A 27,189-nucleotide genomic window follows, 5' to 3' on the forward strand; every position below is an offset into this window, starting at 1 on the left:
CAAGCAGCCTCCCTTGTGTCCTAATGAGTGAGGTCGGCAGGGCCCCAAGGAGCACATTTTCTTGAAAGGAACTTGAGATCAGGGAGTTCTGAACAAAGACGTTGGTTTCTATTCGAAAACCAACCGTTGCCTTCTCTCATCTGATTTGGAAGCTCTGCAGTTGGCTCCACACCCCGCCCCGGGCAGCTGGCCGAGGCTGAGCCTGGAGTGCAGTTTGCACAGGGCCGAGGTGCCCAGCTCAGTGGCCTTGGCCCCTGCAGGACCCTCCCCGGGCCCCAAGCGTCCCCAAGCCGGGCCATACGCACAGGACTGCCGGGAGCCTCGGCCCCGCTGGTGCTTCTGTCCAAAGGAGACAGCTGTCTGGGGTCTTCCAGGCCCAGAGATTCCTGTGATTTTGTATCACACTGTGTCTCACAAAAGCGTAAACATCCCTCATGTGCTTATTTCAAATGGAGTGACAGGCAAGGGTGAGGATGCCATTGTCTTGGGGCTTCGGCCCCCCCCACCCCCACCCCGCGGCGTGGGACAGGCTGTGTGGATTAGGGACCCATTTGAAGGTGGGAAGATGGGGGTTCGGGGTTGGTGAGGCCCAGAGGGGACCCAGCCTGTGTCCCCAAACCAGAACCTGGGTCACAGGCCACATCACACAAACAGGTGACAGGTAGGACCCAGGGACACTGGGACCCCACCTCATATCTCACCTCCAAGGGATACAGCAATCTGAGACTCCTCAGCTTGAGTCCCCAGTGAGTGGGCAAAGAGGATGGGCAGACTCCCCCACAGTCAGAACACCCTCCCTCAGGACTGGTTGCCCCCCCCCACCGGCCGGAACAGCCCTCCTCAGACCGGGACAGCTCTCCCCAGACCAGAACAGCACCCCCTAGACTAGGATAGCCCCGCAGACCCAGACAGCACCCCCAGCCCAGTACAGCCCCCTCACCTGGGCTGTTGGAGAGCTGGCTGCCGCAAGGAGGAAGCAGGCTGCTGTCTCTCAGGCACCTGCTGGGTGCGGTCCCGCCTCTCTCTCTCCCTCAGCTAGTCACCGCCCACCTCTGCTTGGACCTCACCAGGCAGGTGACAGAGCTGCGAACTCTGTCCACTGGGGGCTGGTGCCACCCACCCCCAGATCACAGACTGGCCCACAGAGGCTCCGTGGGGTTGAACTCAGCCCCCGCTGGGGGTTAATCCCCCACTACTTAGGGTCACACTCCACACACCAATCCCCCACCCCATCACCCAGGGTTATAGCCTCACCTGCTGCCTAGAGTTCTCCTGCCCCACCTGCCGCATTTGGTGACCACCCAGGTGGGCCCCCACCCCTCCCTGGAGGTGCTCAGACTTTGCCCTCTAACCTCCCCCTCCCCCAGTGGGAGGCCCGGTGCTTCCGCTCAGGCTAAGGGCAGGTCAGTCAGGTGACCCAGGGCTTGACCAGAGCAAAGGCCAGAGGCCCGGCTAGCTTGTGGTCCAGGGAGGAGGGAGATTCAGCTTCTCAGCAAGGTTTTTGTCTGGTGATTCCAAGCATACAGTAACATTACCCCGCTTTTGTGCACACGTGTGGGCTCACAGGAGCACTGCCACAGTCGGACTCACCAGGCACCCCTCCTCTGCCCCTCCAGGGTCACGCCCCGGCCCCAGCCCAGCCCAGCCCCACCAACTGGCTCCTGTCACAGTTCTGTCTCCTGGCCACAGGGATAGGTGTGAGGCCTGAGGCCCAGCAGCCACCATGGGCTCTGAGGTCCCTGCTCTGTGCCTGAGTCAGTCTGCATAGACAGGCTGCAGTTTGCATGGCCTGCCCCCGTGGAAGGCGTGAGGCATCCGGGGAGTTTCCACTCTGGTGAAGAGCTGCCACGGATCCTGGTGCCTGAGTCTCACCCAGGAGACCGCTGCTGAGCCTGTGGCTGAGTCACGCCTCACTTAGTTCCAAATTGCCTGTTTCCAGAGCCAGGTCCAGGTTCTTTGCACCCCGCCTTCCCGCCAGCATTTGGAGCCAATGTTTTATTGTAGCCAATCTGATGCATGCACCCTGGCTGTGATGCTGAACACCTTTCCACGCACGGATTTGCACACATATATCCTCTCTGATGGTATCATGTCTTTTGCCCATTTTGAAACTGAATTATTTGATCTCTTCCTGTTAAGTTTAAAGAGTTCTTTATATATTCTCCGTCTACCCCTTTGTCTTTGTCACGGATATGGTTTGCAAGTTTTTTCTCCCCGTCTGTGGGTGGGTCGTCTTTTCGTTTTCTTAATAGTGTATTTCACAGAGCAACATTTTGAATTCCTGATGCAATCCAGTTTATCAGTGTGTTCTCCGGGGGGGGTGGCACCTTGCATGTCATTACTGGGGACTTCTCATCTACCAGATCTTCAAGATTTCTTTTTCCTAAAGGCCTTATAGCTTCATGGTGGGTGTTTAGAGCCCTGGTCCAGTTAAACTTTGTGTAAGATGTGCCGCTTAGGCTGAGGACCACGGCCTTCCTTGTGGACAACTGATCACTCCAGACACATCTGGGGAAAGGACCATCCTTTCTGTATGAACCCTTGTTCACCTTTGTACGAATAGCTACGCTTGTTTCTGGGGCTGTCCTGTGTCCCCATGCCCCCACTTCTGTGCTGGCCACTACAGTCTGCAGGGGGTCTCAGTGCCATGTGTGAGGAGCCCCCCCTCCCATTTTCTTCTTCCTTTTAACTACCACTGTAGCTCCTCTGTGTTTCTGACATCTTTACAAGTTTGAGTCTTTCTTTTTTTTTTTTTTTAATTTTTTTTTAACGTTTTTTTATTTTTGAGACAGCGAGAGACAGAGCATGAACGGGGGAGGGTCAGAGAGAGGGAGACACAGAATCTGAAGCAGACTTCAGGCTCTGAGCTGTCAGCACAGAGCCCGACACGGGGCTCGAACTCACCAACCGTGAAATCATGACCTGAGCTGATGTCGGCCGCTTAACCGACTAAACCACCCAGGCGCCACAAGTTTGAGTCTTTCAATCCACGAGCACAATTTCTCTTCTATTTATTTAGAATTTACATCTTTTAAAATTTTTCTTTTGTCTGAATTTTCCAGTTTTCAGAACAATGATCTAGTACCTATGGGCTTTTTGTTTATTTATTTATTTATTTATTTATTTATTTATTTATTAATGTTTGTTTATTTTTGAGAGAGACAGAGACAGAATGCGAGTGGGTTAGGGGCAGAGAGAGAGGGAGACACGGAATCTGAAGCAGGTTCCAGGCTCCAAGCTGTCAGCACAGAGCCTGATGTGGGGCTCGAACCCACGAACTGTGAGATCATGACCTGAGCTGAAGTTGGACGCTCAACCAACTGAGCCACCCCGGCGCCCCAGTATCTGTGGGCTTTTTAAATTCCACTTCTTTAAACAAAACCAAGCCAAACACTTTACCCATGTCTCCCGCTCTCTACCCCCATCTCTTGCAACCACTATTCTGGTCTCTGTATCCATGAGTTTGGCTTTGTGGTGCTGGTTGGGTCCCATATGTAAGGGGTCACATGGTCTTTGTCAGACTCCATCTACCTCGTTTCACTGAGCAGAATCCCCCCAACATCCATCCATGTTGTTCCAAATGCAAGATTTCATTCTTTTTAAAAATTTTTAAAGTTTATTTATTTTGACAGAGAGAGACAGAGAGAGAGAGAGAGAGAGAGAGAGAGAACAAGCGGGGGAGGGGCAGAGAGAGAAGGAGAGACAGAATCCCAAGCAGGCTTCACCCGTCAGCATAGAGCCCCATGCAGGGCTCGAACTCACAAACTACAAGATCGTGACCTAAGACCAAGAGTCGACACTTAATTGACTGTGCCACGAGGTGCCCAAGATTTCATTCTTTTTGATGGCTGAGTGATATTCCATTATATACAACTCGCATACATCCCATATTTTCTATATCCATTCATCCACTGATGGACACTTAGGTTTTGTCTAAGTATCTTGGCTATTATAAATATTGTTTCAAGGGGTGCCTGCATGGCTCAGTCGGTTAAGAGTCTGACTTTGGCTCAGGTCATGACCTCACAGTGCGTGAGCTCGAGTGCCATGTTGACTGTGCTGACAGCTCAGAGCCTGGAGCCTGCTTCGGGTTCTGGGTCTCCCTCTCTCTCTGCCTGACATAGACTCTAAGTCTAAAGTTCTTTCTTGTCCAGCAAGAGAGCAGACACAGGATTAAAAGTGAGAGATGGCTAATGTCTGGGAGAAGACAAGGGCCCCAAGTAAGGGTCCTTGCTCTGTTTTTATTAGGATCAGAAGGCTTACAGATATGGCGATGGACGTGCACAAAGAGACAATAAATCTGTGAACATTAACTCGTGGACGTGAGGGAAAGGGGGTCTTGAAGATATTCGGGGTTAGGGGTTTGGGTTAACACAAAACAAAATCCTGGCTCCTAGCGAAAGGTTGTTTACAGCAGACTTGACTTGTTTACCTAAACTCGCCTAGGGGACCAGAAAGACTGAGCAGGCTACCTCTGGGTCAACAAGGCACCTTTCTTTTGCTAATTAGCTCTGCTCTGGGCAACTTCACCCGCAGCGACTATATCCCTATTTACCTGTTTACCTAATTTGGTCCTTCCTTCCTGTGAAAGCAGCTTTCTGCTATTAAACTAAGTTGGGGGGCTTTTCCGCCCTGGATACCTAATGTTGTTCACCTCACCTTGGATGTTTTCATCCCGAGAGTCCCTCTTCCTGTGCCTTTGTCCTATACTGGGACCTTTGTCGCACTTTGCCTAATCTCCTTTACCCAAACTTGGGTGCGAACATCCTGTGGCTTTCTAGTTTTTCACGCCTTGTTAACCCATCAGTGCAGGCTCAGGGAATTCCTAAGTTTATTCCCCACATCTGCCCCTCCCCCACTCATGCTCTGTCTCTCTCTCTCTCTCTCAAAAAGAAATAAACTTTTAAAAATCTTCTAAAATAAATAAATAATGTTTCAGTGACCATCAGGGTGCATATATCTTTTCGAATTAGTGTTTTGGTCATCTTCAGATAAATACCCAGAAGTGGGAGTGCTGGATCATGTGGTAGTTCTATTTTTAACTTTTTGAGGAACCTCCATACTGTTCTCCAGAGTGGCTGCACCAGTTTGCATCCCCACCAACAGTGCATGAGGATTCCTTTTTCTTGTTTCTCGTGTTGTTGATTTTATTTTATTTATTTTTTATTTTTTTTTAACGTTTTTTATTTATTTTTGAGACAGGGAGAGACAGAGCATGAACAGGGGAGGGTCACAGAGAGGGAGACACAGAATCCGAAACAGGCTCCAGGCTCTGAGCTGTCCGCGCAGAGCCCGACGCGGGGCTCAAACTCACGGACCTCGAGATCATGACCTGAGCCGAAGTCGGCCGCTTAACCAACTGAGCCACCCAGGCGCCCCATCATGTTGTTGATTTTAGACATTCTGACAGGTGTGAGGGGTTATCTCATTGTGGTTTGGATTTGTGTTTCCCTGACGATGAATGATGCTGAGCATCTTTCCATGTGTCTGTTGGCCACCTGTATGTCTGCTTTGGAGAAACATCTATTTGGATATTTTGCTAATTTTTTAATCAGCTTATTTAGTTTTTTGCTATTGAGTTGCATGAGTTCCTTACATATTTTGGATGTTAGCCACTTTCAGATATATGAGTATTTTCTTTCATTCAGCAGGTTGCCTTTTCATTGTGTTAATGGTTTCCTTTGTTGTGCAGAAGATTTTCAGTTTGACCTTGTCCCAATATTTTATTTTTGCCGTTGTTTTTGCTTTTGGTGTCAGATTCAAAAACTCATCACCAAGGGGCCCCTGGGTGGTTCAGTCAGTTAAGCATCTGACTTCAGCTCAGGTCATGATCTGGTGTGTGGTGGGATCAAGCCCCATGTCAGGCTCGCTGCTGTCAGCACAGAGCCCGCTTCGGATCCTCTGCCTGCTTTGCCTCTGCCTCTCCCCCACTCACACACACTCTCTCAAAAACAAATAAACATTTAAAAAAAAATTATCACCAAGACCTATATCAAGGAGCTTCTAACCTATTTTCTTCTAGGAGTTTCATGGTTTCAGATCTTACATTCAAGTCTAATCCATTTTGTGTATGGTGGAAGATAGTGTCCAGTTTCCTTCTTTTGCATGGTGCTGCCCAATTTTCCCAACACCATTTATTGAAGAGGCTGTCCTTTCTCCATTGAATATTCCTGCCTCCTCAGTTGTAAATTAATTGACCGTACATGCATGGGTTTATTCCTGAGCTCTCTGTTCTGTTCTATGTGTCTGTTTTTATGCCAATACCATAATGTTTTAATCACTATAACTTTGTAAAATAGTTTGAACTCAAGGAGCATGATGCCTCCAGCTTTGTTCTTCCTCAGGATTGCTTTGGCTGTTTCAGGTCTTCTGTGGTTCCATATGCATATTAGGGTTGTTTGTTCTAGTTCTGTAAAAAATACCATTGGGGGTTTGATACGGATTGCATTCAATCTGTAGATTGTTTGGGGTGGTATGGACATCTTAACAATATTAATTCTTCCAATCAATGGGCATGAAATACCTTTCCATTCATTTGTATCTTCTTCAACCCCTTTCATCAATGTCTTATAGTTTTCAATATGTAGGTCTTTCACCTCCTTGGTTAAATGTATCCCTAGGTATTTTATTCTTTTTGGTGCAATTGTAACTGGGATTATTTCTTCATTTCTCTTTCTGATAATGGTTCATTAGTGTAAAGAAATACAACAGATTTTTGTGTATTGATTTTGTATCCTGCAAGTTTATTGAATTTGTTTATTGTTTTGTTTTTTTTTTTTTGATGGAGCCTTTAAGGTTTTCTAGACATATCATGTCATCTTCAAATAGTGACAATTCTACTTCTTCCTCTCCAATTTAGAATTCTTTTATTTCTTTTTCTTGCCTAATTGCTCTGGTTAAGACTTCCAGTACTGTGTCGAATACAAGCGGCAAAGTAGACATTCTTGTCTCATTCCTGATCTTAGAGGAAAAGCTTTCAACTTTTCAGCATTGAGTATGATATTAGCTGTGCATTTGTCATGTACAGACTTTATTATGTTGAAGTACATTCTCTCTATATTTGCTTTATTAAGTTTTTATCATAAATGGATGTTAAACCTTGTCAAATCATTTTTCTGCATCTATTGAGATGATCATATGATTTTTATCCTTCATTTTATTTTATTATTATTTTTTTAATGTTTATTTATTTTTGAGACAGAGAGAGACAGAGCATGAACGAGGGAGGGTCAGAGGGAGAGGGAGACACAGAATCTGAAGCAGGCTCTAGGCTCTGAGCTGTCAGCACAGAGCCCGACGCGGGCCTCGAACTCAGACCATGAGATCATGACCTGAGCTGAAGTCGGTCGCCTAACCGACTGAGCCACCCAGGCGCCCCTATCCTTCATTTTATTAATGTGGTGTATCACATTGACTGATTTGTGGATGTTCAACCATCCTGCATCCCTGGAGTAAATCTCATTTGATCACAGTGCATTATCTTTTTTATGTATTGGTGAATTTGGATCATGAATATTTTGTTGAGGATTTTTGCATCTATGTTCATCAGGGAGATATATATATATATATATATATATATATGTATATATATAACGATGGTGGCATCCTTACCTGGTTTTGGTATCAGGATAATGCTAGCCTCATAAAATGTTTGGAAGAGTTCCCTCCTCTTCTGTTTTTTGGAAGAATTTGAGAAAGATTGGTATTTATTCTCTTTTGGATGTGTGGCAGAATTCACCAGTAAAGCCACCTGGTCTTGGACTTCTTGCTGGGATATTTTTGATGACTGATTCAATCTCCTTGCTGTTAATCAGTCTGTTTAGATTTTCCGTTAATTTTCCATTGAATCCAGTGATTCAGTCTTGGTAGGTTTTATGTTTCTAGGAATGTATCCATTTCTTCTGGCTGTCCAATTTGTCGGTGTAGAACTGGTAATGGTGGCCTCTTATGATCTTTTGTATTTCTTTGTCATTTGTTCATTCCTCCTCTTTCATTTCTGATTTTATTTGAGCCCTCTTTTTTTTTTCTTGGTAAACGTAGCTATAGGTTATTAATTTTGCTTAACTTTTCAAAGAACCAGCTCTTAGTTTCATTGATCTTTTCTGTAATCTTTTTAGTCACTGTCTCATTTATTTCTGCTCTGATCTTTGCTATTTCCTTCTTTCTACTAACTTTGGGCTTCATTTGTTCTTTTTCCTAGTTCCTTGAGGTATAAAGTTAGGTTGTTTATTTGAGACTTTTCTTGTTTTTTTTGAGGTAGGCATTTATTACTATGAACTTTCCTCTTAGAACTGCTTTTGCTGAATCCCATAGATTTTGGTACATTGTATTTCCCTTTTTATTTGTCACAAGGTATTTTTTTTAATTTCTCCTTTGATTTCTTCTTTGACCCATTGGTTGTTCAGTAGCATGTTGTTTAATCTCCACATATTTGTGAATTTTCCAGTTTTCTTTGTGTAATTAATTTCTAGTTTCATACCATTGTGGTCGGAAAAGATGCTTGATACGATTTCAATCCTCTTCAATTTATTAAGACTTTTTTCATGATGTGTGATCTGTCCTGGAGAATGTTCCATGTGCTCCTGAGAAGAGTGTGTGGTCCTTTGCTGGTGGGCTGTTCTGTGTCCATCTGTTAAGCCCATCTGGTTTAAGGTACTGTTTACAGCCCATGTTTCCTTATTGATTTTCTGTCTAGATGATCTATCCTTTGATGAAAGTGGGGTGTTAAAGTTCCCTACTATTTTTGTATTGCTGCTTATTTCTCCCTTTAGGTCTGCTAATATTTGCTTTATATATTTAGGTGCTTCTATGTTGGGTGCATAAATATTTAGGGTTATTATATCCTCTTGTAGGACTGATTCCTTTATCATTATCACTTCTTTGTCTTTTATTACAGTTTTTGTCTTGTATTTTATAGTACATGTTTTGTTAGATTTATACCTAAATATTTCCTTTTGGGTTATTATAGGTTGTATTACTTTTAAATTCCATATCCAATTGTTATTAATAGTAAATAGAAATACAGTTGGTTTTTGTGTGTTGATCTGTATCCTCCTACCTTGCTAACACTCACTTATTAGTTCTAAGAATTTATGTATAGATTCCCCGGAATTTTTGACATAGACAGTTGTGTTGCCTGTTAACAGTAATAGTTTCATTTCCTCCTCTCCAATATGCATACCTTTTATTTCCCTTTCTTGCCTTATTGCAGTGGCTAAGATTTCCAGTTGCATACTGGGTAGGAGTTGGGAGAGTGGACATCTTTGCCTTGTTCCCAGTCTTAAGGAAAAGCATTCAGTCATTTACCATTGAGCATGGTGTTAGTTGTAGGTGTGATGTAAGTGTTACATAGATGCCCTTCTTCAGGTTGGGGAAGTTCCCTTCTAGTTTGCTAGACAAGTTTTCTTCATAAACGAATATTGCATTTTGTCAAATGCTTTTTCCTTATCCATTAATATGTTCATGTGATTTTTCTTTAAACTCTCAACATAATGCATTACATTGGTTGGCTTTCTTGAATACTAAACCGGTTTTATAGTCTCAGAAGAAACTGTAGTTGGTTGTGGTGCATTCTTTTCTTTATATATTAGTGGATTTGATTTGCTAACATAGTCTTCATTATTTGTGGATCTTGTGTTTGCAATTTTGCCTACTAACCAATTTTTTTTGGTGATCTCCAAATCAGTACTTGCATGGTCATTCATGGACGTGTGCAGGGCAGCAAAACACCCGAGTGCCAGACATGCATTTTCTCAGCTGAGGTTGAAGAAGGCAACCTTCTTGTTTCAGCCTTCTTGTTTCCACATCCTGGAAACTGTTTCTTTTTCAGAGTCTATGCAGTGCTGTGTTTTTGCACTTTTGTGCTTTGTCTTGGTGATTTCTGTTTAGAACGGTGCCAAAGTGCTGCTCAGTGTTGCTAAGCGCTGGGGCCTTTTCCCTGCTGGCCAGTATTCCCATGGCTCTCCAGGTGCCAACCAGTTCTGGTTTGGGATATTTTGAATACTAGTCTGTGAGCCTGGGGTCTGGCCCCCATCCTGTGGACAATGCCGGGGTTTTAGCTGTGGCCTCGGGGGCTCTAGTCCCAGGTCATCCCCTTTTCTTTCACTGTGTCGTCTGTTTGGCTTTGCTGTGCCTCCAGTCTGGGAGCGGGCCAGTCTGCTGCTCAGGCACGGGTTACGGTTCATTCTACATGGGCCTGGGTGCAGGGCTAGGGCCTCGTAAACACCTTTCCAGGCGGTTTCCCGGTGCTTTCTATACCCTTGCCTCCAGGCTCCCCGCTGGGTCCCTCTTCCTGGCCCTGTGGCAAGCTCCTCCTGCACCAGGCCAGCGTGTCCAGCATATGCAGCCTGCGTGGCTGTCTTCCTTGAGCTTGCAGACAGACCCTGACCCCGTCTGGCTGACAGCTGCACGGGGTGGGACCCGTGGGGGCACTTCCCACAGTGGCTGACGATCTCCCCCGACCCTGGTTTCCGGAGACCACTCAACGGGAAACGCAAGTACCAATCTGTTCTCTAGGGTGCACAGACTTAGTGAAAGGAGCTGTGGGCGCAAAGTGTCCCTTCTGGAAGCAGGGGGCAAATGGTGGTGCGAAACGTGAGTTTCCTTCCACGGGTGAGGGAGCATTGGGAGGTTCTGGATGAGCCAGATGTGCGCCCTATGTCTCGGCAGAGGAGTGAGGACGGAGGCGGCCTGGCCCGCCCTGCCATTCGCAGGGGCAGGTGTCAGGTCCTCTCTCCTCTGCCAGGAGCGAGCGGCCACACCTTCCTTCACAGCCTGTAGTCACACCATCTCTCTAGATGAGGAGGATCTCACCTCGATGTGACTGGAGACACTCCCCCACCCACCCTGTTGGCTGACCATGCCCCAGCTCTGTCCTCCAGGGCCCTCGTCTGGGGCTGAGGATAGCCATTCGGGATTGTGGGGGCTAGCCTGGACATGCAGGCTGGGCCACCCACACCATGTGAGCGAGCTCCAGCCAGGGCAGTGTGGGGGACACGGGGCAGGCTGGGACGACTCTGCCCATGCCGATTGGAGACACGGGTGTTCAGGCCTGGCCTTCTGAGTAATTATGAAGGTGTATGTGTCACCATCAGCATTCACTTACCTACTCGCTTTATTTATTTTAATGTTTATTTATTTTGAGAGAGAGAGACAGAGACAGAGACAGAGACAGAGAGACAGAGAGAGAGACAGAGCACGAGCAGGGGAGGGTCAGAGAGAGAGGGAGACACAGAATCCGAAGCAGGCTCCAGGTTCTGAGCTGTCCGCACAGAGCCCGACACAGGGCTCGAAATCACGGTCCATGAGATCATGACCTGAGCTGAAGTCAGACGCTCAACCGACTGAGCCACCTAGGCGCCCCAAAAAGTTTATTTATTCTTTTAGAGAGACAGAATGCACAGGGGAGGGGCAGAGAGAGGGGGAGAGACAGAATCCCAAGCAGGCTCTGAATTGTCAGCGCAAAGCCCCATTCAGGGCTCGAACCCATGCACTGTGAGACTGTGACCTGAGCTGAAATCAAGAGCCCCTGTCCTTTTCTTATTAATACTTAAAAACTTCTTACAGGTCGGGGCACCTGGGTAGCTCAGTCGGTTAAGCATCCGACTTGGGCTCAGGTCACGGTCTCGCAGTTCGTGGGTTTGAGCCCCGCGTTAGGCTCTGTGCTGACAGCTCACAGCCTGGAGCCTGCTTCGGATTCTGCCTCTCCCTCTCTCTCTGCCCCTCCCCTGCTTACACTCTGTCTCTCAAAAATGAATAAATGTTAAAAAAAAACTTTTTTTTTCTACTTTAGGGAAGAACTTCCTACATGGCAAGGACCTAAGTTCCATCACTGCCTCCAGCTGCTGGGGCAGGTGGGTCAGCAGCACGGCCTCAGCCCCACGTCTGCTACCACCTTCCCTGCTTGTGCTTCCCTAAAACGCTTGTCCGCGTTGTACTGGGCACCTGCCCCATCTGACATCCTTCCCTCCGTGCTTCTCAGTGGCCACAGGCGAGGAACAGAAGCTCGGGAGCCAGGTGCAAGGCCGCGAGCCTCCCGCCGGCAGATGTCCCTGCCTTCCCCACCACAGCCATCCCTAAGAGGCGTGTGGGGAGGACAACCTGCGGGAGCAGCCCGGACCTGCAGATGCAGGGCCCCGTCAGGGGCCAGGGGAGGGGCAGGGGCCCGTGACAAAGCTTCCAGCTGGTCTCGGACGAGGGCCGCAGCGGCGCAGCGGACGTGCCTTCTGCGCACACGGTGGGCAGGCAGGTGGGTCATCTGGGGACGGCCAGCCTCACGGCCTGCACACGGAGGGCCAAGCCCACGGAGAGCGATTCTGGCAGCACCACGTGGACTTCAGGTGTGAGGAGTAGGGGAGACGCGCCACGGCTCAGGAACCGAGAGCACAAAGGACTCCCGAGTGACCCATGACTTTGTAGTCAGCGACCCAGTACGTGAGAGCGTGTGGACAGGCATCTGGAATCTAGTCTACGCACCTACAGTGTGTCCGTCCACGTTGGTGCCAACACCTCCGCTGCCCTCCATAGCCCTGCGTGGGAGACCGTGCACGCGCCTGGAGGCTCCAGGGCCGTGTGCCCCCAGAGCTGGCACGCCCACCCCAGGAAGCGCCGCTGGGCCCCAGGTTCTCAACATCCCGGGCCGCAAGCCTCCCAGCCTCTGCCCATGCCGTCCGCCGGTGGCCTCCTGTCCCCTCCAGCCCTTGCTGGCGTGGACACACCCAGCTGGCACCTGCCGCTCCATCCCTGGGCCACAGGACCAGGAGCCACCAGGCAGCCAGGCTGGCCATAGCCATAGCCTGGCTATGTCCAGCAGCAGCTTTGCCACTGGGGGGAAAGCAGCATTAGGCACATCTGGGGATGACAGAGAAGAAGACTGGCCAGCTGGTCCCGTGGTCACTTCTTGGCATCCTGCTGCAGCCACGCTGCTGACCACACGCGGAGAGTGGCCTGAGAGGGATGGGTGGCCCTCCGCCCAGTGCCTGGGGGTAGTGACAGAGGAGGCGGGGCACAGGAGTGTCTCTGTTTGCACCTCCTGATCCTTCTCAAACCTTTTCCAGGAGCACAGCCCCTGCCCCCCCCAGCGGCCATCTCAAGAACCTGCTTTTCTCCATTCTCCCCTTCCTCTGGCTGCCAGACCTTCTTCCGGAGTGTGTCCTGGGCAAGGAGGTCTAGCGGCCCCACCCAGCCCTGTCAGTCCAGGCAGAGGTGTGCGGGCAGCCACCACAGCAGCAACCTTGGACCAGCAGACCCAGAAGCTCCTGGGCCCAGGGAGGTAAGGGACAGGGCTGACAGAGGAGACCCAGGCGGTGGCCGCAGCAGAGGGTCAGGTTTAATGGTCACTCTAAGGGATATCGTACATCATTCAGAGCCCAGCACATGCCCTTGCCCCCTCCCTTAGCTGAGGGCACAGCCAGGTGTCCTCAGACCCAGGCTCTGCAAAGGGGTCCTGCCCCTGAGCCCCAGCTATATACAAGAGCCGGCCCCACTGGGCCCCAGCAAGGCCACAGCCCAGAGTCCACCGTCTGCTCAGCGCTGCTGCGGGGTCCAGGCACCCACTGCAGTGTGCGGCGGGGTTCTCACCCAGCGGGGCCCAGCCCCACTTGCCCCTGCCAAACCCTTTGTGCTGGGAGAAGCCTCCAGACCAAGGCTGGCAAAAGCTGAACGCACCGCGGCATCAGAGGGCCAGGCGGGTGCTGGAGGACGGGGAGCAGGCAGGGCCCGGCTCAACCCAGAGCCTCCTGAGAGAAGGGAGGTGTGTCACCTCCCCCCTGCCCCGCGGCTTCCCAGGCACCCCTGCTAGGCCAGTACGGCTGAGGTCAGAGTAAGCAGTGGGTGGCAAGAGGGAACAAGCAAAGACCATCAGGCACTCGGCCAAGGCCGGAGCCGGGCCGGGCAGCCAGGCGACACCGCCCCCACGGACGGGCCACCCTGGTGCTGGTGATCAAATACGGCAGGGCTGGGGGGCTGGGGGCAGACAAGGTCCTGAACATACACTGGGCTAGGTTGTCTACACCGTAACTGGTAACATAGCACTTAACTATTCAACTAGTAATGCTGCTTCCCTTTGAATTGTTTTGGGGGTGTGAAAATTGCACTTATTTCTATGAACCCGCTAAGAGGAGCCACCCCAGTGCTGCACCCTCTGCACGAGGCCTAGGCCCTGTCAGCGCCTGGCCGCTGAGCAACCCCTGGCCACATGGGGTGAGGCTCGTCCCGGGGCCCTGGGGGCTGTGACCTCTGGCCTGTGGTGCAGTGAGGACCAGACCCGTCCGTGGGTGGGAACCTGAGCGACATCTGAGGGTGCCCTGAAGCGGCTGTGAAGACTGGGACCGCGTGGTCCTGGGCGGCCCACAGCACGTGGCCCAGCCCCAGCCACCGGTCCAAGGAAGCAGCCAGGCGGTGGCCGTGGCCCTCACAGGACATCCTCAAAGTCCAGCAGCTTCGAGTGCTGGCGGCTCTTCCACAGGCGGTACAGCCGGAAGTCAAAGTAGGTCTCTATCATCTGCTTCCCTGGGGCCAAAGGAGAGGGTGGCTAGGCCTCAGGCCTCTACCTCCTGGACCCCGCCCCTCAGGCCGGGAGCCAGCCTGCGAAACTCACCTTGGGCCGACAGCTCCAGGGGGGACTCAAAGGTGACCCTGTAAGGGGTCATGAGGGTCCTGAGGTTCTGGAACAGCTGAAAGAGCGGGGCAGGGCCATGAGTTCAGGGTAAGGGAAGGGGGGTGGTGAACGGTGTTGGGGGGAAGCAGGAATTCTCTACCACTGACGGGGGCTCATGCATAGGTGGTTCTGGGGGGTTAAGGAAGAGAGAAAGGGAACAGAAGAAAAAGTGGGACGTGCTGTCAAGTCTTTTACTGGATCTGGGGTCTCCAGAAAACCGGAGCAGGGCTTGGGGGTTCCTGTACCTTCTCCCCATTCGGGTTTCCCAGAATGTAACAGCCCATGATGTGGACGACGTTCGGCTCTGGGTTCACTTTGCTCATCAGGCGGCTCAAGCGCTTCCAGAAGCTGGTGGGGGAGGGGTGGGTCACAAGTGGTCTCCAGCCCAGGCCCCCAGGTGCAAGGAGGGGCAGGCCAGAGGCCAGGGCAGGGCTCCAGAGACAGAGCCTCACAGGGAGGGTCTGTGGGGATGGGCTGTGTGGGTGGACGTTGCCTCCAGCCCCTCTGCCCAGCCCCCGCGTGCAGCCCTGCCCACTCACTGGATCATGTCCTCCTCCTTCTCTACTTTGGCAAAGGTGGCCACCTTGTTCTTGAGCAGGTACAGGTGTCCTGGGCCACCCTGTAAGAAACTGCAATTGGCCGCGTGGGGCATACACAGGGCGTCCATCCACCGTCCCCATACATGCACGCACTCACACACGTCTGCACGAAGCCTGCATTCTCAATACCCCCCACCCCCACGGCAGAAAGGGACTGAGTCCTACCTGGCAGAAAATCAGCATCTTCCAGATCTTGGCCCCTTTGTGATAGATGTTCAGCTTTTTCTCTATTTCCTCTATGGAGGGAGGAGTGTGAGCACGGCCCTCCAAAGCCCCCCATGGCCCATAGGTAAGCCCCCAGACCCAGGATCAGAAGACAGGGGATTGGAGGACACATACCCAGGATGTCCTCAAAAGTCGCATGCTCGTGGTCCTGAAACAGACACGGGCCACACTCTCAGAGTCCCTCTTGGGCAGCAGTCCAACCCAGAACCAGGGGCCGGGGGAGGGTCACTCACATAGAGGATGGGGATGATGGACGGGTCATCTCTGCGGATGATAGTCGGGATGTACTCGGCTTTGGGCACCTTGGAGGAGATGAGCTGGAGACAGCACGGGGAGCTGCTCAGGGCCCAGCCACCTTGGAGCCAACGGGCAGTGGGAGGCCCCATGAGGTTGTCCCCCACTGCTAGGCAGCCTGTAGTGGCCGCATCATCTCCTGGCAGAGCCATTGGGCTCCTGGAGGAAAAGGGACCTCCCCCCTCCAGCCCAGGACAGGCTGGAATAGGAATAGCATAAAGACGGCCCGACCTCACCATGACCTTGGGGGGCACAAAGCCCTCTGTGTCACAGGCCACCGCCTCCAAGCCCTTCTCGGTCTCCCAGTCCAGATCCTCAAAGGCCTCGCCCAGGGTGCAGTGTGAGCTCTGCAGGTCACTACCTGAGGGGCAGGATGGGTCACCAGGACTGTGGACCACCTCCAGCCCCAGCCGTGGTCCACAGACACGGGTGGCAGACAGAACCCGCGATAAATGGTCCTGGAGGGCCCTCCAGGCCGGCGAGAAACCCAGGGTGGGTGACAGAGACCAACACTGGCCACCACCAGCCTGGCGAGACTGGCCGCTGCCACCAGAGCTGCTGCGCTGTTGACCTCCGTGCAAGGGTCAGCTCCAGCCAGGGCACTGCAGCGTCTCAGGCCTCTAGAGTCGGTGAAGCACACACTCGCCCCCGCCCAGCACTGCCGTAGCCGTTAGTTAACCCTGCCCACGAGGTCGGAGGTGCCAGGCGCCCCCGCCTCACAGATGGGTAAACTGAGGCTCAGAGAGCAGAAGCGCGGAAGCCTAGCTGCCCGGGCAGGAGACCCGCCCTGCGGAGCGCGGGGACTGGGGGACTAGGGGAACCTCTGAGGCAGGTGGGCCGGCCTGCGCCGGGCACCTACGGGCACCTACTGTCTCGGGAGTCGTGGGAAGTGTCGGCTTTCATGGGGGTGGGGTCGCTCCAGGACCGGCTGAAGCTCCGCTCGCGCCGCTCGGCGAACGCTGCAGTGAGAGCAAAGCCGCGTCAGCAGGCGGGGGGCGGGGGCGGGAGGGGCACAGCCTGAGGGGACTCCAGACACAAGGGACTGCAGACTTAGGAAAGCCAGGGGGAGAGTCCTCGAGTCCTCGAGCTCCCGACGGCCGGCCGGCGGGGAGGTCGGAGGACATCAGTTGGGCCACCCGGGACCGAGTCAGGTGGGGCAGGACTAGGGGGTGGCGCCTAATGACGCCAATTGGGGCGAGGGGACAAGAGTGGCGTGTGGGACCTGGGGCGGGGCGGGGCCAGAGCCAGAGGTTCTGAGGCGGGGCTAGGGGCGGAGCCTGGGCAAAGCCATCGGTTCCGCTGGGGGTGGGGGGACGGGGGGCGGAGCTGGAGCCAAGTGTTCTGGGGTGGAGGTGGGGGCGGAGCCTGGGCGAGGCCAGAACCAGAGGTTCTGAGCCGGGGGCTAGGGGCGGGGCCTGAGCCAGGTGTTCTGGGGGGAGGGGCTGGGGGGCGGAGCCTGGGGCGGGGCGAACGGTTCTCGGGCGAGGTCTGAGCCAGGAGGGGGGCTAGGGGCAGAGCCAGGCGTTCTGAGGTGGGGTTGCGTGCTGGACCTGAGGCGGAGCCTGAGTCAGGGAGACCGCAGCAGGACTAGGGGCGGGGCCAGAGTCAAGGGTTTCTTGGCGGGCCTGGGGCGGTAGGAAGAAGGCCGTGGGGTTGGAATGGGGATCTGGGAACTTGGGTCTTTCCGGTGCAGCGAGCAGCCTGCGAAGCCCCAGCCGGCCAAGAGCAGCACCACCCCCTCGCCCTCCCGCCGAGGATCTTACTCTGGGCCTTCACCCTCCGGCTGCCGACCATGCGCAGGTGTTTGCGGAAGTTCCTGGGGAAGAAACACCGGTGGCTGGTGAGGACCGCGAAAGGGGGGTGGGTGGCGGACGGATCCCCCATGCTTCCGGCTCGCCACTCTTCCCCCAGCAGCCGGACCTGACATGGCCTGCCTTCGCCCTTTTAGGTGATAAATGCCCTCCTGGCGCCCCTACGCTCTCCCACTCACCCACCGTCCACCCAGTCCCTCTCCTGCTGACACCTTTCCAGGGCTCCCCTTTGCTGCCAGGACAAAGGCACAATGATCACGCCTTCTCTTGCGGTCACCCCCCTCTTCCCCGTCCCCGTCCCCCCCCCCTTCCCATGCAGGACCACTCCCTTGGTGGCTCCCCAGCATTCAGGCGCCCACCTCCACTGCCCACCGTTAATTCCCTCTTTGGGCCCAGGCATACTCTGGACCCCATCAGCCCCCCCTCTTCCAGGTGGTCAAGGGCTCCTGCTTCCTGTGCTCTCGGGCCAGGGAAGCGCAACTGTCCGCACCGACCCCAGGTAGGTTTGGGGCCTGCAGACACTCCCTCCCCTGCCCTTCTGTCCCTGGGCCACCTCAGAGACAGGTCTTTGCCCCCAAATCTGTGCCCCGCCAGGGTCCAGTGTCCAAGATGGACAAGGTTTCTGGTCACGTCTCTGAGGTGGGGCATGGGGAGCGTAAGCTTTGCTGCTGACCCCACAGCTCTGGGGTTCAAGGGCCAGAAAGAGACACGGGTGGGCTAGCTGGCTGCAGTTCAACTGGCAATGTACCCCCAAAACACACCAAAACACAGGCCTGGGGGGCCCAGGTCACATGACCTCTCCTGCCTGCAGCGTCCCCAGAGCAGGGCCAGGCCAGTGGTCGCCACCGCCCTTCCCCCATCAGGTCTGCGAGGGCCCAGTGGGCCCAGGCCAGACCAGCACAGACAAGAGACGGACTCTGGTGGCGAGTGGCTGGCAGGCCCTACCTCTGGATTACAGACGCGGAATCATTCTCCCGTTTCCGGCGCTTCCTCTCCGCGTAGCCCCTGAACACCCTGGGAAACCACCACGAGTCAGCACTGCCCTTGGCCGCAGGTAGGTAGGAGGGACCGAGACGTGGGGACAGAAGCGTGAGCACAGGGCCTGGAGGGGCATCCAGAGCGCAGGGCCGGGCAGAAGGGTCCTGGCCTGCCTCACCCTGTCCTCGGCCCGGCTCTTGGCAGGCCCTGCTGTGGCCTTGGTGCTGGGACACAGCACTCCCTCACAGTCAAGGCCCAGGTCCCTGGCCTGTCCAAACCTACTTGGGGGTGGGGGGTGGGGGGTCCCCCAGGGACAACCACCATGCCCTTAGGCTCAGGGTCCCGCAGAGTACTTACGAGATGCTGGAGGTGCGGCGGGAAGGGGCAGCGTAAGAAAGAAGACACAGTAAGCCACGACCCCCTCAGCTTGTAAATTCCCAGTCGTTTCCCTTCTTGTCATGGACTCCAGGGGTCCCTCACAGGCACTCCAGGCACTAGCAAGGCAACTAGCAGTGCTGTGGTAAGCCCATGAAAGGGCAGTGGACACTGAGGTCACTGGCCCGTGCCACCAAGTGCTGTGACGTGGTTGGGCCTGCACAGAGGCCTGTTTCTGCTGGGCCTGGGCCTGGCAGCAAAGATGGCAGTCCCCAGCCAGCCTGAGGGCAGGGGTGGGTTCCCCAGGGTAGCACGAGGGGCGGGAGCTTCCTCAGTGTGGGGGACACTGCAGCAAAGGGTGCCTCCCGGGAAGGAACGCTATATCAGAAAACAAACCCAGATATGTGTCACAGGTAGAGAAGAGCAGGCCCCTGCAGGGGACTCCTGACTTGTGATCCCTTGAGGCTCATACAGAATACGCAAGTAAGCTGCTGTTTGGGAAGCTGAGATGGGGCCGTGGCCTGGAAGAACCGCCCCAGTGGTGACTACATCAGCCTCAGCCCTGGGCCAGGTCCGCAGAGGACCATGAGGGACAGGGGAGGGCTAGGAGATAGAGGGCAGGGCAGTGGGCAAGGGAGGAGTGGGAAGGGAGGGGGCATGGGAGGGGCAGTGGAGGGTGGGAGTGGGGGGGAAGAGCGGCCAGCGCTGCCTTCCTTGAGACTGATGTCACATCTGGCAGACCTGGTGGGACATGGGCATGTGGGGTCGCTCAGAAATAGCCACCCAGGTGGGCCCAGAGGGCAGGAGAGGGTCTGGCAGTAGTTCCTGAGCACCACCCCTCACAGCGGGCACGTATCAGGTACACAACTCACGCTTGCATAGTTGTGGTTGCTGTCTGGAAGCTGAAGAGGTTTTCCTTGGGGAACCAGGTACGGATGGGGACGTCATCTGGAAGACAAAAGAAGTGGCTAGGGTGGCCTGGGAGTTCCTAAAGCCTCTACCCCCTTCTGCCAGGGAAGGCAATGCTTCTGCCAAAGCCAGTGGAGGAAAGGCACCAGGGTCCCCTAACCCTCTCCCAGGTGGGCGGAGGCTGGCACAGGCCGTAAGGCAACATGTGCCCGCTTAGCTGTTCAAGCCAAGACAGCTCAGCGGCTTCGTGACAGTTTGTCTTTGCTTAGCTCTCCCTTTGGTGGCCTACAGTTGAAGAGCGGTCCTTTGAAAGCACAGCCTGTGTCCAGGGTGCCCAGAGAAAAAAGGGTTCACTTTGTTCCCCTTCGGAGAGAAGCAGGGCAGGGACAATGGTTGCAGCCTCCCTTTGTCTGCATCCTGCACACTCCACTCCCTTGGACCCTGCCAGGAGAGTGAGGCGGAGCCCTCAGGCAGCATGGAGATGGTCTTGCTGAGGGCTGCCCCCTCCAGCTCCTAGACAAGGTGGATGAAAGTTTGCTCTACCCCCCTGAGAGTTGCCCTGACCCCCCCACCCCAGCCCCTGAGCTGTGTTCATCAGAGGAGTGTGAGGTCATGGAGCTGAACTGCCCACACCTCAGGCCTGTGCCCTGATGCCCAAGCAGGTTGTTGACTTGGAAGCCCAGGGGGTGTCCTGGGACGATGTGGGTGCTCAGCTAGTAAGGACTCTGCTTTTTAGGAAGTGCCCTCAGATTCAAGAGGCATGGGGCTGCTCAAGTGTCCCAGAGAGGCCTCTTCTAGACACAGTAGGCCTTCAGGGCTCACCAGCCACCCACACAGCTCAACAATCCTTGGGAGGCTCCCAATGGCTGGCCAGGCCCCAGATAGATATGTGCTTCCTGGGGTGAATGAGAACTCCATTTGCTGGGACCCAGGGCAGGGACTATTTCCCAGGATTTCCCAAAGGCAGACCCATCTTCCAATTAAGCCATGTTTTCTGCCTGCTCAATCTTTAAGATTCTCCTGCCCCCCGCCCCCCTCCTCCGGGAAGCACTCCTTGATTGATTTGGTGCTGGCAGGGCCAAAACCAACTACGAGGGCTGACATGTGGCGTGGGAGATAGCAGCAGGAGGCTACCTGCATGCCACGACCTGGGCACCCTCCACCTGTCCAAGGCTCAGCTTACCACCCTGCCCCACAGCCTGCCCATTCCTCAACGAGCCCCTCACCAGACACACGATCGACACTGTACATCCTCTCCAGCTTCTTGCGGCGGCTGGTGGCCTCAGGCAGAGGTGGCTGGTCCAGCGCAAAGGCCCGAGGGGAAGGGCTGGGACCAGGGGCCAGCTGGGCGCACCCGGGACATTCCTTGGAGCCCTGGCGGCTGCCTGCCCAGCTCTGGCAGGGCCTGCTGACGTCCTCGCGGCTGCCCCCTGGGCTGGCACGCAGGGGCTGGCTGTGGTGGTGGGGGTGCCGCTCCCGCTGCCGCCGCCCCTTCACCACAGCCAGCTCGATGGCCTCGGCCTCGGGACTGGGCAGCAGGGCAGGCTCCCCGGAGATGGTGTACACGCGGGGCTGGGGGCCCTCAGCGGTCGGTTTTCCACCGATGACCTCCTCTGAGAGACTGCCCTCATAGCGGCCGTTGGAGACGAGGGAGAGGCGGCGCTTGTTCTGGGGGGCTGGCTGCATCTCGGGGGACCCGTCGTGGCCAGAGTAGGCATCAGCCAGCAGGTGGTCTGGGAGAGAGGCAGCAGGTGAACTGAAGCCCTCCTGGCCCTGCCCCCCCTTCTCCTGGTGCCATGAGGGCAAAGAACACCCAGCGAATGCCTGGCTCAGATGGGGCGGGGGGGGGGGGGGCGGGCAGAGGCTGCCCCCCAGCCCCGGTGACCACATCCTAAGCCCCGGGTATCTCCAGAAAAGGTGTTTGCAAGCTGCGCACTCCTCTTAGAGGCTCCCACCCTCCTCCTACCTGGGCCCTGAGCTCTGGGTGTGCGTGCGTGGGGGCGACAGGCTAGACTACCTGTGGGTGACGGTGGGGGGTGGACAGGAATAAACAGGCCACCTCCCAGCCTGCCACTGCACTCGTGTGCCCAGTGCCAATTTCTCCCCTCCCCCCCACCAGCTGGCCCCCAGAGACAGCGGTGCCAGCCCTGGGGGTGCCAGGAGGCCTGTTGCCATGCCAACGGCCCAGGCTGGGTGGGTGCCATGGTGATGAGTGACTCCAAGCTCCTTCTGGGGCTCTGGGCCAGGGAGGGCAGGGGGCGTGAGGAAGCCAGCCCAGCAGAGCAGCTGCTGCCTGCTCACACCCCACAGTCTCCACAGCCTGCGGGCCGGGCCTGGGCTGCTGGAGCAGGGGACAGCATCCCTAGGTCGTGGGGGTGCGGTGGGGCTGCGAACCGACCCCGCCCCGGTACCTCTTCGAATGCCCCTACCTGCACCGTTCCGATTCTCAGGGTGACTCTGGGACAGGTACTCGCCAAATGCTCGGGCTGCTCTGAAGGGTGGACAGCGGGGTGCGCTGTCAGTGCACACAGACCACTCTGGACTCTGCTCAGATGGGAGCCTGGGGTCCCCACCCCCACCCAGACCTTGGGCACCGGTAAGGGAGGGGCCGGGGTCACCCATGGCAGACAGTGCCCTCCCACCCCAGAAAGCCCAGGGCTAGCAGGTCGCAGTTCCGGGGGCCTTGGGTCCCAGTGCAACGTGGCCGGGGCCCTGGCCTGCTTTCTGTCCAGCCCCTGTCACTCTGTGTGTGTGTTGGGGGGGGGGGGGCGGGGGGGTCGTGAGGTCGGGCATCTCAGCCGCAGCTGTCTCCGGGAGGGGAGCCGCACAAGGTGGGGGTGGGAGCGGGGGAAGGAGACTCGGCGAGAAGCCCCGCCACGGGGGAGGGGGCCGGGGGCGGGCGCTGAGCCCCGGCGGCCGGCCCCGCCGCACTCACCGCACTTTGGCCGCCACCGAGGACATGGCCTCGCTCCTCAGCGCCCTCCTCCGGGAGGCGGCGGCGCCCATCGTCGCGGCGGCGGCGGCGCATCCCCCGGCCTCAGAGCGCGCCCCGCGCCCGCCGCCTCCGCCGGGGGAGCCGCGCCACGCCGGGACTCGGGCTCGGGCCCCGCATGGCCCGCGCTGGGCCCTCCGCGAGTCCCGCCGCACCGGGAGAGCGCGGCAGGGGCCGGGGGCGGGGGCTCCGCCCACCGCGACGTCACGGACGGGGCGAGGCCAGGGGCTCCGCCCACCGCGACGTCAGGCCTGGGGGCGGCTGCCCGTGACGTCGGGGCCTGGCCGGGTCGTCAGGAGGGGACCGGGGCGGTGGCTCCGCCCACCGTGCCGGGCGAGGGGGCGGGGCTGGGACGGGGTGCGGAGAAACTGAGTCCAGCGGTCACCCGACTGCAAGGTCCTGGGCCCTCGGGTCAGGGTTCTCCGTGCCCCTCACAGGTCTGCACGGGTTGCGGACCCCAAAGTGACAGCGCCAGAGCGCTCTCTCCTTTTCTACAAAAGGACTCCCGGGCGCCGTTTAACGATCTGAGAAAGTGTGGGCGGCGTACAACCTCGGAGCGCGGCTCGTGTACTGCGTGGGAAGACGCTCGCGGGAGAGATCTGGAGGGGGCTCATTCTTGGTTCGGGGGCACACTGGCTCCACGCCAGACCCTGGGCGCCCTGCCTGTCTGGCTAGTTGTTGCCCTGCGGTCTCAAGCCCCAGCAGAGGGGTGCCTGGGGTCCCTACATGACGACTTCACACCCCACCTGGCCTCGGGGACGTGGCCCTCACGGCAGATCAGTGGTGCAGCCGGAGGCTGCTCTCTGGCTCCGGTCAGGCGCATCGTGCCACGGGGACGTTGGCAAACGGACGTGTCCACGCACAAGCAGAGCTACCTTTATTGGCACATCAGGCCCTGATGCTTCAGGGGCTCCAACATCTCTCAGAGGCCTCAAGGAGCCCCTAGGACTGCTGTGTGTGCAGGGGTGCCAGGACCGAGTGCTCCACCAGCCGCTGCCAGTACACAGAAGCCAGAGACCTGCCCCCGCCGCCCCCCCACCCCCCACCCCAAACACATACAGGTTGGGTCCGGCACAGACGAAGCTGGACCCATGGTGCACAGGGCGCTGGGCCCCAGCCCGGTGGGGAAGAGCCCCCGGGAACTCTAGGAGCCCGGTCGGTCTCTGAGAAAGGCCCACAGCAGAGGCGGACTCTAGGGCGCATCAGAGTGAGGGGCTCCACCCATCTCCGTCAGCATATCAACAGCAGGGCAGTTTGGGGAAGCCAGACTGGGGTACCGAGGCCGAGGTGAGGGTTCGTCCTCCTAGAATCAAACCGCACACCGTGCAGGTGGGGGTGAGCCCAAAGGGCCGACCCAGGGCCAGGTCTCTGTGGCTCTGTGCCGCAGGGCAGCAGGGAGCGAGCAGCTGGCCTGCTTGGAGCCCTCGGAGCTGCCTCAGCTGAGGGGCACCACAGGCAGGTCTAGGCAGCTCACCGAGTCGGAGCCCAAGTGGGCCGGGGCGCTCTGGAAGTCAGCATACGTGTCCTTGGAGCCATCTGGCAGCTCCTCCTCATACTCCGTCTGGTAGTCAGACTCGTCTGGGCGGAAGGGAGGGCCGTGTGGGTCCCCTCTCAAGAGCAGGGGCCATGCCATGGTGGCACAAGCCCCTACCTGCCACTCATCAGGTCCAGGGGCTGCTAGAGGGAGCCTGGTGACCAGGGTGGCTTGCTGGGCACACCAAGGGTCAGAAAGAGATGTTGCCACCCCCACCTGCGGCTGTGCATGTCCTGGGCGTCCAACTCACCGTCCACTGTGGCTACTTTGGCAGGCTCAATGCGTGACACAATCTCAGCAAGGTCCGTGAAGGAGGCATTGGGGCAGGTGAGGACCTGGAGGGCCGAGGTGGAAGAGACATCTCTGTGACCCTCTATGGCCCTAGTTTGCCAAGGTGCCCAAGTTAACTCCTGGAGTTGGGGCAGGGGCACAGAAGATGGGCAGGGGCCTAAGCAAGCCCCCATCCCCTTCAACCGTGAGTGCCAGAAGAGTAGAGAGCCAGAGTGGGGCAAAAAGAGGGGATGCTGAGGCAGAGGCCAAGAGTTCACCCCCACGGGGTCACACCCCTGCCCTGTCTTCTGGCCCCTGAGCAGCTGAGGGGGTGTGCCACGGTCCTGCAGAGTGCAGGGAGTTCTGCGCCTCTCGGGCCCACTGAGGCAGGAAGGGAAGGAGGGTGCGAGCTCTGGCACTCACATCACACGCCTTCATCTTGCTCGTTCCCTGCCGGTCCTGTAGCATCTTTTCCAGCACACCACTTCGACCCCAGATGTCAAACACTGTCCGCCCGTGCTGATACCCCACTTCCTGCACACACACCAGGAGCCCCCACTTCTAAGCTCTCAGAAGTGAGGGCACGGAGGCTGGAGAGGGGGCAGGCAGATACTGGACCCCGCCGACCCTCCGCACCCCAGCTGCACTCACGCAAATCTCGTTGAACTTGCCAAAGTCCAGAGTACCGTAGCTGTCGATGGGGGGGCGCAGGTACTCACAGTACTCACTGTTCTTCACCATCTCCAGCTGCCGGACGCAGCACACATAGGCCAGGCGTGTCTGGATCTCTGCCATGTTCAACACCTGCTGCCATCAGAGCACCTGAGCAAGGCTCTGCGGTCCCTACATGGCCCCATGCGGGCACAGCTGCCTGGATCTTGTGCCCTGACCCTCTCCCTCCCCTCCCCTCCCCAAGGGGAGACACATTCCTGCTAGGCCTGGGAGGGCAGGTGCCCGGCCAGGGGTCCTGGAGATGTATCCTGACAGAGTGTGGAGCCTCTGGGCCTGTTCCCTTTCCCCAGAGCTGGTCCAGGCAGGATCCTTGGCAAGGACAGTGAGCAAGCTCCGTTGGCCTCGGGGCCTGGAATGCACTACAACCCTCCCCCGCCCACAGGAGGCATTTGGGCAGCAGCACACCGCCCATCTTGGGGCCAGTGGTATGAGAGCATGGAGAGACTTCAAGGGAAGCTACAGAGGAGCACCTGATGACCTGGGCACTGTGCAGAGCTATGCCCCCCACCTTGACTTTTGTGGCCAAGGGGTTCCAGCGCTTCCACAGCAGCCACCATCCAGACAGCGCGTCGCCATAGTTGGTGAGGTCCGTCTCATCCTGGCTGCCCACATCAATGGCAATCACCACCTTTGCCCCCATAGACCTGGCCACATCCGCTGGGGAGAAGACAGCCTTGGTCACCACCCAGGACAGGCACATAGAGCCCCGGGTGGGAACAGGGCTTGGGAGGGACGGGGAGAGAGCCTGCATAGCACTGGGAGCCAGAGGGTCTCCCCTTGGGCCTGTAGAGAGGCAGCCTAGTGCACAGAACTGTCCAACAGGTGACAGGTGTGCCCAGGGGAGGGGCCTCACCCACAACAGACCTGGCACTTTCTGGCTGTTAGTTCTGACTGTGGGCACAGATGGGACATAATTGCTCTCAGCTCCTCTACTTGGCCCTTGTTCTGAGTGCTGCTGAGCCGACAAACAGGGCCATATGCTGGGAGCACACGGTGCCCGAGCTAGTGTGCACGAGGGCGTGCGTCTGTGTGTGTGCCTGGACGTGTTCCCCGGACTCCGGGAGCACCTATAACCCCCCACCCCCTGCTCCAGGGAACACTGAGGGAAACGTGCCACTGGCCTTCCCGGGAGTGGAGGGGGCTGAGGCAGGGGTGGGGGCAGCCCCTCCCCACCCACTGCAGCACCTGGGAGGTTGTTGATGTAGCCCCCGTCCATCAGCAGGTGTCCGTCTTTGGGGTCGCAGAGGGGAGGCAGGTAGCCTGACAGAGACATGCTGGCACGCACGTACCTCCACAGGGAGCCTGGGGGAGAGTCGGGGGGCTGGGGCAGAGGTCACCAGGGCCTGTGGCAGGGGAGCTTCGCACTGCCCACGGTGGGTTCCTGCCCTGGACCCTCAGCTCAGAGCCCTGCTAGCGTTTGGGTCCTGAAGTCTGCACGTCTGGCTCTGGCGGATGGCCGCAGGCCTGAAGACAGACACCCCTCCTGTTCTTTCTCCTCCACAAGGGAGGCCAGGGTGGCTCTGCAGTCTTTACACGTTCCACTGTGTGAGCCACGTCGTCCCACTCACCTCCAGAGAGACACATGCAATCAGGTCACAAACCGCTCTGCCCAGGAGAAGGGCCCTCAGCTGCCACCCATGCATCAGCCTTCTCATGGTCCCCAGCCCAAGCAGTCTACCTCTACCTCCCGATTCGAACTCATAAAAACACATGCCCTGCATGTGCCCTTCATTACACCCCACGGCCCAAGCAGGCCCTTCACCCCACTCCTCTCTGCTCCCAGTTCACAAAATTTCTCCACCTTTCTGTGTCCA

The 27,189-nt window shown here is 56.5% G+C and overlaps 2 protein-coding genes across 20 annotated transcripts in view; both read right to left on the bottom strand.

Moving 5' to 3' along the window:
- Positions 1-13,309: 13,309 nt before the first annotated feature.
- On the bottom strand, positions 13,310-23,013 carry NSMF (NMDA receptor synaptonuclear signaling and neuronal migration factor). Of its 12 annotated transcripts, none has more exons than XM_047830613.1 (16): positions 22,783-23,013; positions 22,277-22,338; positions 21,074-21,580; positions 19,811-19,886; positions 18,921-18,926; positions 18,531-18,623; positions 17,538-17,590; positions 16,644-16,733; positions 16,011-16,135; positions 15,714-15,797; positions 15,595-15,628; positions 15,421-15,491; positions 15,196-15,285; positions 14,902-15,004; positions 14,597-14,672; positions 13,310-14,508 (listed from the first exon to the last, which is right to left on the bottom strand). In XM_047830613.1, the coding sequence occupies exons 1-15, from the start codon at positions 22,851-22,853 to the stop codon at positions 14,623-14,625; spliced, it is 1,515 nt and encodes a 504-aa protein (XP_047686569.1). In that variant the 5' UTR covers positions 22,854-23,013; the 3' UTR covers positions 13,310-14,508; positions 14,597-14,622. The 12 variants fall into 12 exon arrangements, with proteins under 12 accessions (XP_047686569.1, XP_047686562.1, XP_047686560.1 ...); XM_047830606.1 differs by having other exon boundaries at positions 15,196-15,275; positions 18,531-18,599; positions 22,783-23,004; XM_047830604.1 differs by having other exon boundaries at positions 15,196-15,275; positions 22,783-23,004.
- A 680-nt stretch (positions 23,014-23,693) lies between these two features.
- Positions 23,694-27,189, bottom strand: part of PNPLA7 (patatin like phospholipase domain containing 7) — a 64,077-nt gene continuing 60,581 nt past the window's right edge. For 7 of the 8 annotated variants that reach the window (XM_047830579.1, XM_047830581.1, XM_047830580.1 and 4 more), the window contains 7 exons: positions 26,561-26,677; positions 25,884-26,032; positions 25,295-25,447; positions 25,067-25,177; positions 24,624-24,708; positions 24,314-24,417; positions 23,694-24,142 (listed from right to left, as the gene is read on the bottom strand). In XM_047830579.1, the coding sequence (XP_047686535.1) occupies positions 24,032-24,142; positions 24,314-24,417; positions 24,624-24,708; positions 25,067-25,177; positions 25,295-25,447; positions 25,884-26,032; positions 26,561-26,677 (830 nt within the window). In that variant the 3' untranslated portion in view covers positions 23,694-24,031. Of the gene's footprint in view, positions 24,143-24,313; positions 24,418-24,623; positions 24,709-25,066; positions 25,178-25,294; positions 25,448-25,883; positions 26,033-26,560; positions 26,678-27,189 lie in introns of those variants that run through there. The other variant, XM_047830585.1, reaches the window with a different exon arrangement.

Source organism: Prionailurus viverrinus, chromosome D4, assembly GCF_022837055.1.
Source record: "Prionailurus viverrinus isolate Anna chromosome D4, UM_Priviv_1.0, whole genome shotgun sequence".
Taxonomy (NCBI): domain Eukaryota; kingdom Metazoa; phylum Chordata; class Mammalia; order Carnivora; family Felidae; genus Prionailurus; species Prionailurus viverrinus.

Excerpts from the sequence above, each read along its gene's own strand:
- NSMF (XM_047830604.1), bottom strand. The coding sequence starts at position 22,853 with ATGGGCGCCGCCGCCTCCCGGAGGAGGGCGCTGAGGAGCGAGGCCATG. Across the intron at positions 21,581-22,276 it reads TGAGAATCGGAACGGTGCAG|ACCACCTGCTGGCTGATGCC; the intron begins GTAGGGGCATTC and ends CCTCTCTCCCAG. Across the intron at positions 15,492-15,594 it reads GACTTTTGAGGACATCCTGG|AGGAAATAGAGAAAAAGCTG; the intron begins GTATGTGTCCTC and ends CTCCCTCCATAG.